Raw genomic sequence first — 15,964 nt, 5'->3', positions numbered from 1 at the left:
GAGCCTAGTGGCCCCCGGGCATCGATCGACATCTGATATGGAAATATGAGTAATACTACATTGACGGCATATCAAGTTATCGGTCCAGACTGTGAACAAAGCCGGGGGATACTCCAATTGTATTGCACAGCGGCCATATAGCGTATGCGTGACGGGGATAGGCGCCGATGATAGTAGACCGAAGAGTCCACATTTTATATAACGAATCGATAATCATTGTATACAAATTAATCCACTTTCGCCATGATTTTCTACTGGAGTTGGACAAAATGATTTCTTTTACTTTCCGGATTGGTTGGAATATAGATATATCTAGCCAATTAGAATATAGCATTGTGCTAGGGTCATCCCCCCTTCCGATCCGGGACCGCCAATGACTTCTCATGGTGTTGTGATGGTCAGGAACACTACAAGGGTTAAGCGCCTATGAGACACTAGGATAAACTAGAAGATAGCTGATAGCCAAATTTGATATAAAGTCGATTGACTAAAGTACATATCTAGTGGCAATTATTTTCAGTCTTTACAGATTAATCAATGTTCAAACGATAGGTAAGAGATAGTGAAGTAGATCCATTAGAAGTCAACACTAGGTACCTCTTATGAAATATTAGCATTTATTACGCTCAAATGTATGAAAATGAAGTACCCATTGTCGAGTCCTTGCATATCTTGAAGTAATAGTAAGAACATTGTATAACTATTTCAACCATGTCTCATTGTTTGTAGTATATGAGTTGGGATATTAACTCGTAAAATTCAACGATTCCGATTCTAAGGATCGTACTTAATAGTTGTAGAGTTTTCCAATCTACAGTTATTCGACATCTATATCTAAGACCTCGAACTAAACTATATGTTCGTTAAATGAGAATGCATCAATAATCTAAAAATCATTAATAAAACCGAGATTCGTTATCATAAAACTACTAAAGCATTTATCTTCTATGTAAATTATTAAACCGTAAACTTCCAATCCTCTTGTTCAGCCATATTCTGCTTCGCAAGCACCCTCGGACCTTGCTCGCCTTCTTCCAGCCCGTTCCGCTTAGCCTCGGTGCTGCTTCTCCACCGCCACATCCGGCCGTACACTGTCTGTTCCCCTTTGCCCTCAAGGATCTTGACAACTTCACGGCCAAGGATAGGCAAGAATTTGAAGCCATGGCCGCTACCCCCGGAGCAGACGGCAACCCCGGGACGCCCAGGCACGAAGTCGACCACGAATGAGTTATCGATACTATCGGTATACCAGCAGAGTCTGGTGGATGAGATGCCTAGTGGAACCAGCTCGGGGAAGTTTATTGTTATGAATTCTATTACACAAAATAATTAGTGAGATGTTATTGATCGACGTAGAACTAGGAAGCTGAGTTTTGCGTAGGCCCTAACCTTTAATACCGTTAAGTGCATCGATCGGGATACGAGTCTCCTTTTGGTCGGTTACGTGTGCGGTTTTGGGAACTGATATTCGTCGTCCACCGACGTCTTGGAAGTTTGTCCACCTATTGTTAAATATATCAATATTAATTGCAAAGCTAGACAATATGAAATAGATAATCTTACTTTGTGCTCCGCCAGCCAATCTTGAAAACGCCATTTCCGTCTCTTGGGAGACTATATACATCCTTGCCTTGCCGAGAACCCCAAGTTATCACCGGTTGGTTCTCCGGGGCAAATCGGTCCCATAGATCGGACTGGTCTTTTGGGATATGTATATTGGCTACGGAACCGGCTGTAGTCTCCAGCAAACCCTGTACTTCCGGAATCAAAGACGGAGTCCATCCACCGCCTATTGTATTGTATAATTATTGATAAGCAGATATCTTATTATAGACGACATATACCTTGATTATTAAGAGAGAAATAAAAGGCTTACCGGCTACAACAACCAGATCGGCAGATAGCTCGAGGCCGTTAGCAGTAAGCACCACCGGGTGATTATCTTTTGTTATAATATCGACTACTCTACCACGCACTGGATCAAGTACCATCTTGACACCGGCTTGCCTCGCAAGATGCTGCGCCCAGGCACAACTCTTGTATGCATAGACGAAGCCAGCGGTAGAGTCGAGAACTGCCTTGTGCGTCCCGAATCTCTCCTGGTGGCGACAGGGATCGAGCTTATGCGCCCAACCTCGCTCCTTTGCCCGAGCGATATCTTTATGTCGAAAAGTCTATTATTTAGTATGATTTATCATGACATATATTTTACGCCCTGAACCTACCTGCCTCATCATCGCTCCTATATTGGAACTCCCTAATACCTTCACGATGCATATTTTCTAGCGTCGCGATTTCGAAATCGCCCAGTTCAGTCTCGGAGCTCATCCGTAGCATGCCTGAGTTCCACCAGAGTTTCCTCTCGCCTTCTCTCAGGCGCTCCGGTAGATCGTCAGTGGGCACCGCGGCGATCTCGCGGTTCCATTCGTCCCACATTCTGGCAGCCTCGGTAGCTAAGCGCTGATATTCAATCTCGGACCCATAGCTGAAGCGGATAATTTTATTCAGGTCAGCCGACGCCGAGTCGATACCCGATAGTGGATCATAGGCTGCTGTGGCAGTGTCCTGCATGTCAAGGACGGTTATGTCTTTGTAGCCGGACCGCGCGAGCCATAGTGCTGTTGAGATACCGAATACGCCTGAACCGACGATGATGATTCTGGATTCAGGATGGAGTGCTGCCATAACTTCGACTCGGATACAATGGGATAGAAAAACGAATGACGGTTAATGGTTAACGGTTGTATTACTAGAAATATTACCACGCAATATATAACCCCGCTATCTATATTCTATATATAGGTAAGAGGTATATATATTCATCTCCACTCCTGATTATAGCTCATTCACTAGTTCCCATTTTATGGAATATCAAGTGCTACCTTATGGCGGGAGTAGTATATTTAATAAAGCTATCGTGATGCCTTATCTCATGAATTCGTTTCATTACTTGACTAATAAAAATAAATTCAATGGTGTGCATGATAGCAGGAAGTCAAGATGTTGATTTGTTGCTAGATTTTTAATACAGCATCCTCTAAACCAAACACTAAAGTTGCATAGTTCTACTCGACCCAAATACTTTAAAGCCACATAATAAGTGTCGTAGATTTTTCTATTGTTTCGTCTATCTTAAGTCTCGGAGAGGATGCTCAGGCGGTAGACATAAAGTGATGTGGTGAAATTATTTACATAGGGAGGAGAATAGTAGATATTTACATTAAATACCTTCTTGTTCATACCATCCATGAATAATGCCGTCGGATTATAGGAAATTAATTCCAACACCGACTTGTAATCCTTTCCGACCCTCTTCTCCCCGCCTCATAACCAATGGCAAGCTGAAATTTAGCTCAAATCTTGCAATTGGGTGTGCATATACGAGCCCTACACCAGCAGCAATACTAGGTAGTCCGGTGCTGAGGTCCTTGGTTGCGGAAACCATACCGTCGAATACCGTGCTGGCACTTAGGCGTTGGTTGGCTGTCTTATCAGTATCACCGGATTTGTTCTTCATCGCTACCAGCCTGCCACCGTTGGCAAAAAGCTGCAGCCGGAATGGAGACTCAGGTCCAACCCGGGGTAGAGGGATAAGCATGTTTACACTCCCTGCCGCAAAAACATCGCCGCCAAGAGCATCGTTGCCATCTCTAGGACCGAGACCACCTAGCGAGAAACCTCGCACGTCTGTCGGGCCTCCGAGGGTGAATCGATCGTTAATCCGACTTGGCGACGCACCACCGAAACCGTACATTAAAGGAAGAGGATAAAGTAAACCCGCTCGGAAGCCACCGCCGATGGATACGCCAGAGGGTCCTCGAATCCCAGGTATAGGGATGGGTACTGCGCCGGCAACCTCCAACTCGCTCTTGGAGAAGCCGACATCTCCACCTAGGGATCCCCACCCGGCAAGCTCCGTGGCCGTCTTGACGAGGTATCCGCTTTGCGGTAACATAGGATTATCTCTCCGTTCTCGTTGGAATAGGTAAGATATAGCACTCTTAGCAGAGTCTCCTGCATCGCCTCGAACAGTAGGACTCGCTTCTGCTGCAAGGCCCGTTAATTGCCTCCAGGCACCGGAGTAACCAAGTTGATGTCGGTCACCATTGTCCTTCAGCCAATGCAGCTTGACGCCTCCGCCTTTTAGAACTTCCTCATGACTCGCCCATGGCTTCTGCGTACTACTAGCGAGTCCTTCAATACTGAGGCGCAAATTGGGATTGCTTTGTATCGGGGTAGCGAATTCGGCACTGTACGCTGAACGTGTTCTCGTACCGGCAGAGGCGTTTAGTGACAGGGATTCGGCACCTCCGAATATATTCCTCCATAACATAGATCCATACGCGGAGCCTTCTGTGTTGCCTAGGTCGGTACCGGTCTTGAGGAGGAGTCGAGACTTTTCGCGCACACGAAGAGAAATATCGAGGTCTGTTGGAGTAGAAGACGGGTCGAGATGAGGCGGTCGAGATAAGTGGAAGAGAATGTTGGGGTGGAAAATGTCTTCATAGATGATGTTAAACCAACACAAAAATAATGGAGGGGATAATTTAACACCATACCGAATTTCTGCAATTTTGCGACTGCTCCACTCACTTGATCCAGCATATCAGCAAGAGTATAGTCGGCATTGCGACTGTCGTTTAGGAGAGGCTGGAATAAGGGGGCGAGGAATGATTCGCGCGTATGTCTGGCGCCATTGATCTCGATAGAAGAGAGTGTGACGGGAAGTGTTTGATTTTGTAATAGCTAGGAATGAATATTAACAATTAGTAACCTCATAACTTGAAAATTAACTGAATATGAGATCCTATATGATGAGACTTACCAATTCGATTGCTCTTTGCTCGGATTGAGTATCATGAGTTTGGGCTCGTTCTGCTACCGCTCTCTGCTCTACAGATGCAGTCTCGGACTTTAGAAGACCTTCAAAAACCTGCAAATTACGTATATCACGCATTTATTAGTTATTGCTATAAGTTATACGGATCAGCACCTATAAAAATAATCAAGTTTATCTCACATCATTATTCTCGGGAGGACTATTACGAGCCATATTTAGCTAGCAGGGATAGCTACACGCCCGTCTGCTATAAAAATATGAATAACCGGTATATGATGTATCTTCCTCATACGATTTGAGAGATAGCTCGGACTGAGAATTATAGGTAATGAGTCGGCGCCAAAGCGCACCAAAGCTGAAGCTCGGTACGATCCGGAAAGATTCCACCCCCGGACCCGTGAATTTTGGGGATATCAATTTGTGGCACTTTAAGCTCTAGCTAGTGTAGTGTGGCTGAATGATGTTTTGCAGGTGCTACATGTACCTAAGTTCCACTCAATCCCACTAAGAGGTACGTACCTATCCCACTTAAGAACCTTAGGTAAGGTATGTATGTACCTAATCCGTACCTTCTTAAACTAAGGTTTCTTTGTCAGCAAATTCAATCCTATCAAGTAGGTACGTATCTAAAGTCTGGAATCTCATTCACTTCATTCACTTCCATCTCTCTTTAACAGGGGGCCTTTTTCTTGTCATCATCATCAGCCTCATCCTACTACTCTTCAATCGTAGTCCCTTCTTTTTTCTACCCCCTCCATCCAGCGATCGCGTCTAGTAAAGATTTTTACTTGACATATTTATTATTAATAACCTACCTATCTATTTTGTGTCCTTTCAATAGAATCCAATTCGACCCTATACTTCCTTACTACATCGGCTGCGAAGCGACTTGTAGCCATCGTGACACATTTCCTTTCTAAGAGATACCCTCACTAGAACACACCCGATCGCATCATGGCTAGCAAGCAAGCGAGCAAGCGTGTATGTCTCCACTATCCCCCTTGCCTATCATGACATGGGTATTTATCTAACCTGCATGTTGTCAATGTAGTTGGCCCGTGAATATAAAAGCATATCAGAGAACCCTCCTCCGTATATTAGCGCTCATCCGTCAGAGTCTAATATCCTCGAGTACGTTCTAACTATATCCTCTATATCCTCGATTGTCCTTAATTTCTAACAAAAAAAAAAGATGGCACTATATCATAACCGGCCCGGAGGATACCCCGTATCATAACGGCCAGTATTGGGGGACCTTAATCTTCCCGCCTAACTACCCTTTCGCTCCGCCGGCTATTCGAATGCACACGCCCTCCGGCCGCTTCCAACCATCCACACGGCTCTGCCTTTCCATCTCCGATTTCCACCCGCGATCTTTCAATCCAGCATGGGAAGTCTCGACGATCTTGATTGGGCTGCTGTCCTTCATGACTTCGGAAGAGATGACAACGGGTTCCGTGTCGGCTACAGCTCACGAGCGACGAATATTTGCGGCCAGGTCTAGGTGGTGGAACTCAACAGGAGGCGGCTCACACGCCAAGAACCCGGCACAGAAAGGAAACGTGAAGGCCGGAGACGGCGGCGCAAAGTTTAGAGCGGAATGGCCCGAACTAGACCAGGAGAACTGGCGATGGATGACGGAGAACAACATCGACGTAACGAGTGGAGCTAGGAATGGCGGAGCGTCGTGTGGACCACAGCTAGGTATTGCCGGTGGTAGTGGCGGGCAGACTCAAGCTGTTGTCGACGCCGTCGTACAACGACGAGATGCTGGCACTAGTTGGCTTGGACGTAACAAGTTACTAGTGTTTGGAGGTGTTATATTTGTTTATGTGTTAATTGCCCGTCTGCTCGGGGAAGGGGAGGGTACGTCATAATTTATGGCGTGGAATGCAAGTATCGTTCCTTTCAACGGCTTGTTTTATTAGCCGTCGCACAGAGCTTTCTTAGGTGCTTTGATAAAGTGCACGATTTGTGCCTACAGTCTTTTGGACTGGTATACAGGTCGATTATGGGGCGGCATAGACTGATTTCAGCAGAAGAACACCGTCAGGACCTCATCAGGGTTGAATTGGGTGTAAAGACTTATGGCGAGATGGGGTCGAGCCTCGTAATAACGTCTCGTACGTCCTCATGTAATAGATACTTAACAGCGATATCATTTCTACTATTTGCTTTGAATCGAGGAATCGAGGAATATATCGGCTAAGAATATTGCTAATTATCAGGTAGCCGGCATATAAGTGCACACATAAAACATTTTCCAAGCAGCACGTACATAATTAATAATTGTAACAGTTGACACTTTGATGCTATAAGAATAACCTTATGTTAGGTTAGGTACCTCCTATGAGGTACCTAGGTAGGCACCACCAACTGGTCCTGATCTTGTTAAGGCAAGTACCTGTCTAAATCAACCCATTCTCTCCTGCCTCTTGCCTTAGGTACATATCATTGTTTATCATTAAGATTTTCCTAATTTACCGCTTCTACTTGCGTCTAAGCACTTATTTTTTCTATCTACATTATTTCAGGTACTCAAGATATCTACGTTAAGCATCAAACAATCCCTTCTCACTTTGTGGCTCGCGAACAACGTCCAAGCAACAATCTGAACTTGTCTGTTCAATATCGATTGGTCTAGTACTTTGTGTGCTTATTTAGTAAGTTTTTATTTAATTCGTGGCATCAATTATCCCGTTTCATATTCTCCCTAGCCCTGATGTATCGTCATCGCCTACAATTTATTGTGCTATCAACCTTCTTCCCCGTCACTAACGCTTCTACTATAGATCTTCTCTGGCATATACCACATTTCCTGCTATAACCAGTCATCGATCTTTATCAATTTCCGCACCGTCGTTGTGGTTGTATAGCAGCCCGATATCTTGAGGATTTGCACCAAGATGACCTCTATCCTGGAGACTCCGCTCGATGACACGAGCGTTGACGTACGGTTAAATCCTTGCGATGATGTTACTAGTATTTCCACTGAGATCGACGCCTCGGAATTAGCTGTCTCTCCTAGTAAAACTGATAAAATCGCAACTGTCCTGGCTACTACTGGTGATGATACCACAGTTCTATCTGATGGAGTCTCTGCCGACCAATTCAAGGCTACCGACAGCTCTGCTAGCTCTGTTGTATCCATCCAAGAACCACATCACTGGGAGGAACAATCGCTTATGGATTCGAGTTCCTCCAACATGGCAAAATCAATCATTTACTTTGATATCGACAGCGATCTTGATATTCCGCTCTACACTCAGCGCGGTCCCACTGTGTGCAAGGTCTCATCAGCTCATCTTGCTCTTGCATCTCCTGTGTGGCGCACCATGCTATATGGCAATGATGCTGTCAAGAGATCAGATGTAGAAGATTGGGTGGTCTCTATCGAAGGCGACGCCTCTGCCTTGATAACCCTATTCTGCATTATTCATTATGAGTTCAACAAGATACCCACTACAATGTCTCCGGACGAACTCCATTCTATTGCGGTCGCCATTAATCAATACAAATGTGCTCATCTGGTCTATCCTTGGGTAGAGATGTGGGTCAATAGACTCCCGGAATATGATACCACCAAAGAATATCACCGTAACTCCCGCAAAACCGTATTCATTGCCTGGGTATTAGGCGACATTTCACTCTTTCGCTGCTCGGTTGAACAAATTGTTCTTAGTTCCAAGTTAATTGATGGTCAACTTGTAGACGCTGATGGAAAGTCATTGTCTGATATGAAAGACATCCATAAGGACCTATCCGGTAAATAGATACTAGCAAGGATTCTATTCTTGGTTGCTTGCTAACCTTCATATTTAGGATGGATCCGTACTGCGAGATTCGAGATCATCAGTCAAATGCTGGATGCTCTAAAGGAACCCTTTAAACGACCAACATCTGCTGATGGATCTTGCGAACCACCCTTCTGCAAGCTAGGTTCGCAACAGAAAGAGTGTGAAACTATGATGCTAGGGTCCATAATTCTACAACTCGTCGCTGCTAAACTATTCCCGGCACCCGAGGCACACGAATTTACGGACAGCATAGAAACTCTGCAATCGAAAATCAAAGCGATCAAGTACACACCTTACGAGGGTCGCGATTGGATGCCACACCTATCTCATGTTGGCTGTAGCCTTGGATATAGTGAAGCGGCAGAAGAAAGCGTGGCAAATATGCGAATTCCGCTCGATCATGGCTTCATGAGTGGTTTTTTTACAAGAGCTCGCGTCTCGGGCGTCAAAAAGAGCCTAGAGTTTGACGAATGTTTTCATGAGATGTACGCGATGTAATTAGGCCACATAGCTACCTACACTAAGAAGCAGTTAAAGGAAGCAACCGATGGTGGGGGATTAGTTAGGGATAACCTCGTTATCCTATCGGCGCGATGATATTTTTGGGACCCTCGAGACTTTATTATGAAGGTCGACATATTGAAGAGTGACACTGAATTCGGTTCTTGGTTTTCCCTTGGTCTTTTCTCATTCTCCGCCAGCTTTACTTGATCTATGATTAAGAGTCTCGAAGTAAACATCGCGGCTGATCATAGGAGGAGAAGTGACGTTCGAGTCTGTTTCTCGCTTGGTTGAAGTCAGTACCTAGGTAGGTAGGTACCTAGGTTAGTTAGTTAATAATTCATGCTCTTGTAGATGGAATCTGCCATATCGAACTGAGTATCATACAACTATGTTGGTACATTCATGAAATGAAGCGTCTACCAATCAATCAATACGTAAGATTATATTTGTTATTGAAGAAGGCAACTTTCTTCCTAAATACTCCCAACAACTGAATGTCGTAATACATGTATTTTTGACATTTTTAATTCACATATTTATTGGAAATGCTGACTTCGCTCAATGGATTTTTAAAGTAACGAATGAAAATAGTTGGTATTATCGTGATAATGAATGTTTGTCTATATAAATGATAGTAACTTGATGATTTCCCCTTTCATCTCAACTGCTGTCAGTGAGAACCTATTAATACCTGTCAATAGGTAGGTATACGATATATGACTTCCGTTGCCAACTTATGAAAGAGCGTATGCTTGGCTGTGCTTTGGAGGCACCATATAGGGGCAATGACTGGGTGGTAGATAAATAATAGAAATCTACCTATACTCACTCTGGCTTCTTGGAGTATCTGGATGATCAAATATAACTTGACCGGCATGACGGGACTGCACCATATCAAACTCTCAAAAGCCTGCCGACAAGTTTGGTATGTACTGATCTATACCTCCATACTAGCAGATTCGGCATGGACGACAATCCCCTTATAAAAACGCCGTTTCCCTGCTTTCCATCCTTCTACTAGAACAACGTACACTACAACACATGCTGCCACAATGGCCCACTCTATGCCAATACCTTGGTGTTTGAATACCCTCTTGTCGATGACCGGTAGGTATATGACAGGAAAAGTGATAATGAAACCCGCGAGAACGGCTCCAAAGAGGAACTTGTTCCCCCAGACTGTCTTAAAGATCGAAGAGGGGCCAGTGTAGGACTCAGGATACATATTAAACAGAGAGCGTGTGAAATGCTTGACTTCCCAGGCTGTAACGAGAAGTAGAAAGCTAAGGGTAGCAAATGTTGTGGCGCGAGCTCTGAAAACGTAATAGCACGAGGAATTATACTCTGCGTTGCAATCGGCACCTAGCGCTCCGGAGAGTGGCAGCTTAGAGTAACTGGCCTCGATAGGAGTGTAGATGACGGTGGTAAAAGCTGCAATGCATAGCGAGCCCATGAAGAAACCATATACCATCTTGTCGATAATGATCTCTTTTGTAAATATACCAATGCGGTGGTCATGCGGTGGCTTCAGCATAATGTCTGGCTGTGCTTCTTCGAGGCCTAGGCCAAGGGCTAAGAAGGACGATGTGATCAAATTGGCCCATAGGATCTCGATAGGGGATAGTGGGAAGACCGATTTATTATTCTGGTCTTTGAATGCGAGACCAATAAGTAAGAGGATAACCTGGGCAATGTTGGAGACCAGCAGGTGTAGTAGAAACTAGGCAGTTCAATGTTTATTAGCAATTGTTTATAAATTATTAGTAGGATGTAATTCTTTACCTTCTGAATATTGTCAAATAAGCGTCTGCCTTCTTCCACTGCCGTTACAATTGAGGCAAAATTATCATCAGTGAGGACCATATCTGCAGCCTCCTTGGCTACATCGCTACCATTTAATCCCATGGCAATACCAACATCTGCCTTTTTCAAAGCAGGCGAGTCATTGACCCCGTCGCCAGTCATGGCACAAAATGCGCCACGACGATGTATCGCTTCAACCATGCGTACTTTTGTCGACGGAGTACAGCGTGCGAGTACTACTGGGAGTTTCTCCAGTTGGTCAATCTGGTCGTCGGTTAAGGCGTCGAAAGTAGTAGCAGGCATGATATCGTCGGATAGACTAGCGATAGCCATATCGTTAGTGAGAATTCCTACTTCGTATGCAATAGCCGTCGCCGTCTTGATATGATCTCCGGTAAGCATGTGAACAGATATTCCGGCGACCTTGCATTTCCTAACAGCATCGGCAGTCTCTGAGCGAGGAGGATCATAGAGGCCGGCAAGTCCTAAAGGTACCAACTGGTCTTCAGCAGCTTTGCGCGAATCCCCAACGTCGGCGATATTTTGAATGACCTTGTGAGCAATGCAGAGGACTCTAAGACCTTCGGCAGCAATCGATTCAGCTTTAGTGGTTAACTCAGCCTTAATAGAATCAGATGCATCTAATAATGGCAACATTACTTCTAATGCCCCTTTAGTAAATACATCCACTGAGCTAGAGTTGGCTGATGAGTATATGACAGTCATACGTTTGCAGGAAGAATCGAACGGATGCTCTGAGAGTATGTGCATGTCGTCTGCCTGAGATACGGTAGATTTTCCCATACCAAACCGCATAGCGAAAACCTGAAGAGCGATCTCAGTAGGCTCACCGACCGCAACCCAATTCGGTACCGCAAGGGTCGACGTAGTTAGGGTTTCAGCTGCGTCGTCGTTAGGCGTCGGCTTACCATCCGTAACTGTAGAATTGTTACATAAGGAGATGCATTCCATAAACTTTTTAGCGGTAGCGGATAGGTGAGACGTAGATTTGAGCTCATCTTGCGGCTCTAACTCCTGGCTATTCCAAGTGACCCTTCCGCTGGACGGATCGAAAGGATGAGTACAGGCTTCAACGATAGCAGTAGACCCATCGCAGAGCCAGATCTTTCTAGTAATCATCTTGCCTTGAGTCAAAGTGCCTGTCTTGTCAGAACAAATATTGGTCACTCCCCCAACAGCCTCCAGGGCTGCAAGCTTTCTCACGATAACGTTACCCTTAGCCATCGCCTTCGTCCCTACAGCCATACTAATCGTTAAGACAGCAATAAGAGATTCTGGAATAACAGCAACACCAACACAGATACCGTAGATGAGAACCTCGTCATCAATATTCCACACACTAGCAGAAAAGACGATGACGGCGAGCAAGATTGCTAGGGCGAAAAGGAGCAAGGCAAACTTGCTCAGCTTAACCTGAAGAGGCGTGCCGTCGAGTCCTAGGATGCTGCGCCCGCTGGCCTTTGCTCGTTTCAAAAAAGCACTTAATTTGGATATGTTGCCATTCGAACTGGGGTTAGCTCGGAGTAATTGAGCAATCTTTCCTACTTCAGTTTCCATTCCAGTAGCAGCTACGATGCCTTTTCCTCGACCGCGCGTGACGGTGCTGGCGCAATATAACATGTTCACGCGGTCACCAAGAGGAACATCGTCAACATCGTCCAGGATAACTTCTGGATGCTTGCTGATCGGTAAAGACTCTCCTGTTAATAACGCCTCATCAGTAGATAAGTTTAGTCCATCGACAAATCGGATATCTGCTGGGACAATATCGCCAACATTGAGTAATACAACATCGCCTCTAACAAGTAATTCCGCCTTGATCGTTGTGATCTGTCCCGAACGGATAACCTTGCATGTCGGCGCGGATAACGCGTAGAGTGACTGGATAGTCTGCTCAGCACGATAATCCTGGATAAATCTATTAACTATTAGTATGGGAGATGACATGTTTTACTTGCGAAGGAAGATCTTAACGATCGGGGATTTATAACGTACCCCACAATGATATTAAGTGAGATAACAGCAGCAATAACGCCGCCTTCGATGAAATCGTTAATGGCAAATGAGAGAGCCATAACAAGAATGAGAACCATTGTTAAGCTGTTAGATATCTGCCTCAAGAGAATCTTCCACACGGATAACCCTTGAGCGCTCTCCATCTTATTCGGCCCATAGCGCTCCAGACGATGAGCTGCTTCACCGCACTCGAGGCCATTATGAACGTCGGTTTCGAGAAGCTGTTCTATATCTTTAATCGCTAAAGTATGGGGCTTAAGATGGTGATCTTCAACGGAAGAAGAAGAAACTGTCTTTTCCTGAGACTTTTGGTCTGGAAGCACAGTAGCTTCCTGGTTCCTGCGGCCGAGCGAAGTTTCTGGCGTGGCATTGATATGGCCGCATATAGGGGGTTCAGTCGACTCTTCGACGGCAGGTTGGTCTTCTACACCCATTCACGTGTCGTCAATTAGTAGCTAGTATGACAATCTAAATGAGATAATCCACAAAAGGGATCTGAGAAATTGCGGCCGAAACCAGATCGTGGGTAGGACGAGGATAGATATAGTACGATCTACTAACCCTGCCGAGCTCATCCATTACTATGTAGTCCGGCGCCCAGAGTACGCCAAGGGCTCATGTCGACGCGAGTGAGGCGAATTGCGCATAGTATGTGTGTCGGAGGCGCTGATTGGGCCTTGCCAACGAGGAGGATTATTGACGATTGGAAAGCCAAGCAAGTGCTGCGGAGTAGCAGTTTATGGAACTAAGAAAATATCTAATAGATACATAAATGTAATTGGTAGCAACGAATAAGAATTAGTATGTCTATGAACGCTTTATTGATAAGGCGTAGTAATTAGGAGATGATAAAGGGTTGGAAGCGGTCTTGGAAGCTTCGTAGCTTCTCCGCCCTCTGGAACGCCTCTGCATGACCTTGCGTGACCTTGACGTCTATTTCTCGGCAGGCAGGTATAATGAGGCGACACTTTACTCGTTACGGAAGGCCAAGGTACCAAGATATTATGTACTACGTAGGTATGCTACTTAGTGCTGCCTCGGCTGGTGGTAGCGCACGATAGTGAGGGTTCGAATAGGATTGTTACTGTTTCGTGATAAAATACGTGAATAGGCTTGGATAGAGAAGATAAAGGACATATGAATTTAAGGCTGAATACCTTACTTATAGATGTAGTTGAATCTCTCCGAATGAGCTACCTCGCTTCGTGGGTAAGGTGAAGGAAAACCGGTATGATCGTTCCAACACCGCCGGAACATTTTGGTATTTAGGTCGCTCTACGGTGGACTATTAGTCCAACTGTGCCAAAATCAAGAAAATGGGTGGGAGCTGTCCAAAAAGGGTAATTTAATAAGCAACGCTAGGTGCACAGTATCCCGAAATACCTGAGATATAAGACTTTTTATATTATTTATTATTATTTTTATTATATATATACATAACACGATATATATTCAAATAACTTCATGAATATAACGTTTCAAGTATCATAATTGGTATCATTTTATAGCTTTAATTGATGCGAAAATAATGGTCCAATTTGCATGTTCATAAGATACGTATTGAATAGTTTATCCGTTGTTAAAATACCTATGTATTCATAGCTTTTTTAAGGTGGTGGTTTTGAAGGGTATCACGTGTTAGCTTTTTTAAGGTTAAAATGAAGGTTAGATTTGATTGGTTATTTTTTCTAGTTTGTGGGGGAAGGGAAGGTAGCCTGTGATGTATTTGATAATGTTTATAATTATATAGCCTTTACGAATTTAAAGTCAAGTCATATGAAATCTAGATTGGAATTTTTGTCTTTTTTTAATAAAAATACCAATACCAGTTTTAAGTAATTCGAACATATATTAGTAAAGTTATCCCAATATAAAAGGTAGATATTACCTTATGAGTTGTGTATACAGTAGAAATAGCCGAGCTTATACTGTAATCTTAATGTTACTATTACCTTATTAGATATAGTGCGACCGACTTTCTTGATTTTGGCACAGTTGGACTAATAGTCCACCGTACGCTCCACTCCCCCCAGTTTCCCCATTTTGCTCCGTATTATACGCTTCTACTTTAAGCGATATTCGGCCTTAACGAGATATGCTGTCAATTTTCGCGGTATACATGGTAGGTATACATAGTTCCGGCTCTTACGGCCTTTCTAACGGCGAGCTTGACGATTCCGAACACAAGTAAAATTTGGTCATGTGTGTGATTCTCTCCTGCTCTTCTCTTTTCTTGGATCTTGGAGATAGATCCCTGTAATGATTTTCCAGTACCATGTATCTCGTGATCGATGCCGTGCTTGTTGGGAGTACTAGGCCAAGCCCTTCAACAATTCCACGATTATTCTTACTGGTTCACACTAATGGCGGTGAAGATATACGTTAATATACATTCGTAAACAAGTTGAAAATCCTATTGGATATTCCGAGTGCCAAAACTAACTTAGTTATACTTGGACATTGGACGTCAAATACCTTCTTCCCACCAAACCAGGTTTGTAAAATTCTTGCCTCTAGCAGCTTACTTGCATCCCACTCCATATCTACCACCACAAAGTCCGCCATTCGTCCGGCCTCTAGTTTACCGGTATACTGGTCTGCGAAGCAGCTGTATGCCGAACCCTCCGTACCCGCCGCAATTGCAGCTGCTAGCTCCAACGCGAAATGCGGGTTAACCCGATCTGTCAAACTTGGCTCTCTGGCTGAGCGCCGTGTTGTTGCCGTATACGCATTTTTCAGCGGCGCGTGAGGTGCGGTAGGAGAATCGGATCCTAACGCTAGTACGGCACCCCCATCTGCGAACTCTTTATATGCGAATGCGCGTTCGTACCGGGATGGGCCGAGGAGCGACGGCCACGCTCGGAGGATCGCCGGATCGGCGTGTACCGGCTGAATAGAAGCCGTAATACCCAACTTTCCTAACCTCCTAGCGTCTTCAGGCGATGCAAGCTCAAGATGCTCGATCCGATGTCTACGACCGGGC

General features: G+C 44.7%; 4 protein-coding genes across 4 annotated transcripts; 2 read left to right on the top strand and 2 right to left on the bottom strand.

Annotated features, from left to right (window-relative positions):
- Window positions 1-957: 957 nt before the first annotated feature.
- On the bottom strand, window positions 958-2,685 carry GL218_00963 (L-pipecolate oxidase; the record flags this gene model as incomplete). The annotated part of the gene is made up of 5 exons (XM_033577410.1): window positions 958-1,313; window positions 1,390-1,502; window positions 1,564-1,789; window positions 1,877-2,158; window positions 2,226-2,685. The coding sequence occupies 5 exons, from the start codon at window positions 2,683-2,685 to the stop codon at window positions 958-960; spliced, it is 1,437 nt and encodes a 478-aa protein (XP_033438291.1).
- Window positions 2,686-3,265: 580 nt separating this feature from the next.
- GL218_00962 (SAM50-like protein SPAC17C9.06) lies at window positions 3,266-5,053 on the bottom strand (the record flags this gene model as incomplete). Its single annotated transcript, XM_033577409.1, has 4 exons — window positions 3,266-4,500; window positions 4,560-4,746; window positions 4,826-4,933; window positions 5,021-5,053. 4 exons carry the CDS (start codon window positions 5,051-5,053, stop codon window positions 3,266-3,268), a joined length of 1,563 nt encoding a protein of 520 aa, XP_033438292.1.
- Window positions 5,054-5,794: 741 nt separating this feature from the next.
- GL218_00961 (Ubiquitin-conjugating enzyme E2 6) lies at window positions 5,795-6,717 on the top strand (the record flags this gene model as incomplete). The annotated part of the gene is made up of 3 exons (XM_033577408.1): window positions 5,795-5,821; window positions 5,892-5,971; window positions 6,033-6,717. The coding sequence occupies 3 exons, from the start codon at window positions 5,795-5,797 to the stop codon at window positions 6,715-6,717; spliced, it is 792 nt and encodes a 263-aa protein (XP_033438293.1).
- Window positions 6,718-7,746: 1,029 nt separating this feature from the next.
- On the top strand, window positions 7,747-9,135 carry GL218_00960 (putative nuclear pore protein; the record flags this gene model as incomplete). The annotated part of the gene is made up of 2 exons (XM_033577407.1): window positions 7,747-8,605; window positions 8,663-9,135. 2 exons carry the CDS (start codon window positions 7,747-7,749, stop codon window positions 9,133-9,135), a joined length of 1,332 nt encoding a protein of 443 aa, XP_033439426.1.
- Window positions 9,136-15,964: the final 6,829 nt, after the last annotated feature.

Source organism: Daldinia childiae (assembly GCF_008694065.1).
Source record: "Daldinia childiae strain JS-1345 chromosome Unknown Scaffold2, whole genome shotgun sequence".
NCBI classification, from domain to species: domain Eukaryota; kingdom Fungi; phylum Ascomycota; class Sordariomycetes; order Xylariales; family Hypoxylaceae; genus Daldinia; species Daldinia childiae.
The sequence above is the reverse complement of the archived record's forward strand: the minus strand, read 5'-3'. Positions and strand labels throughout refer to the sequence as shown.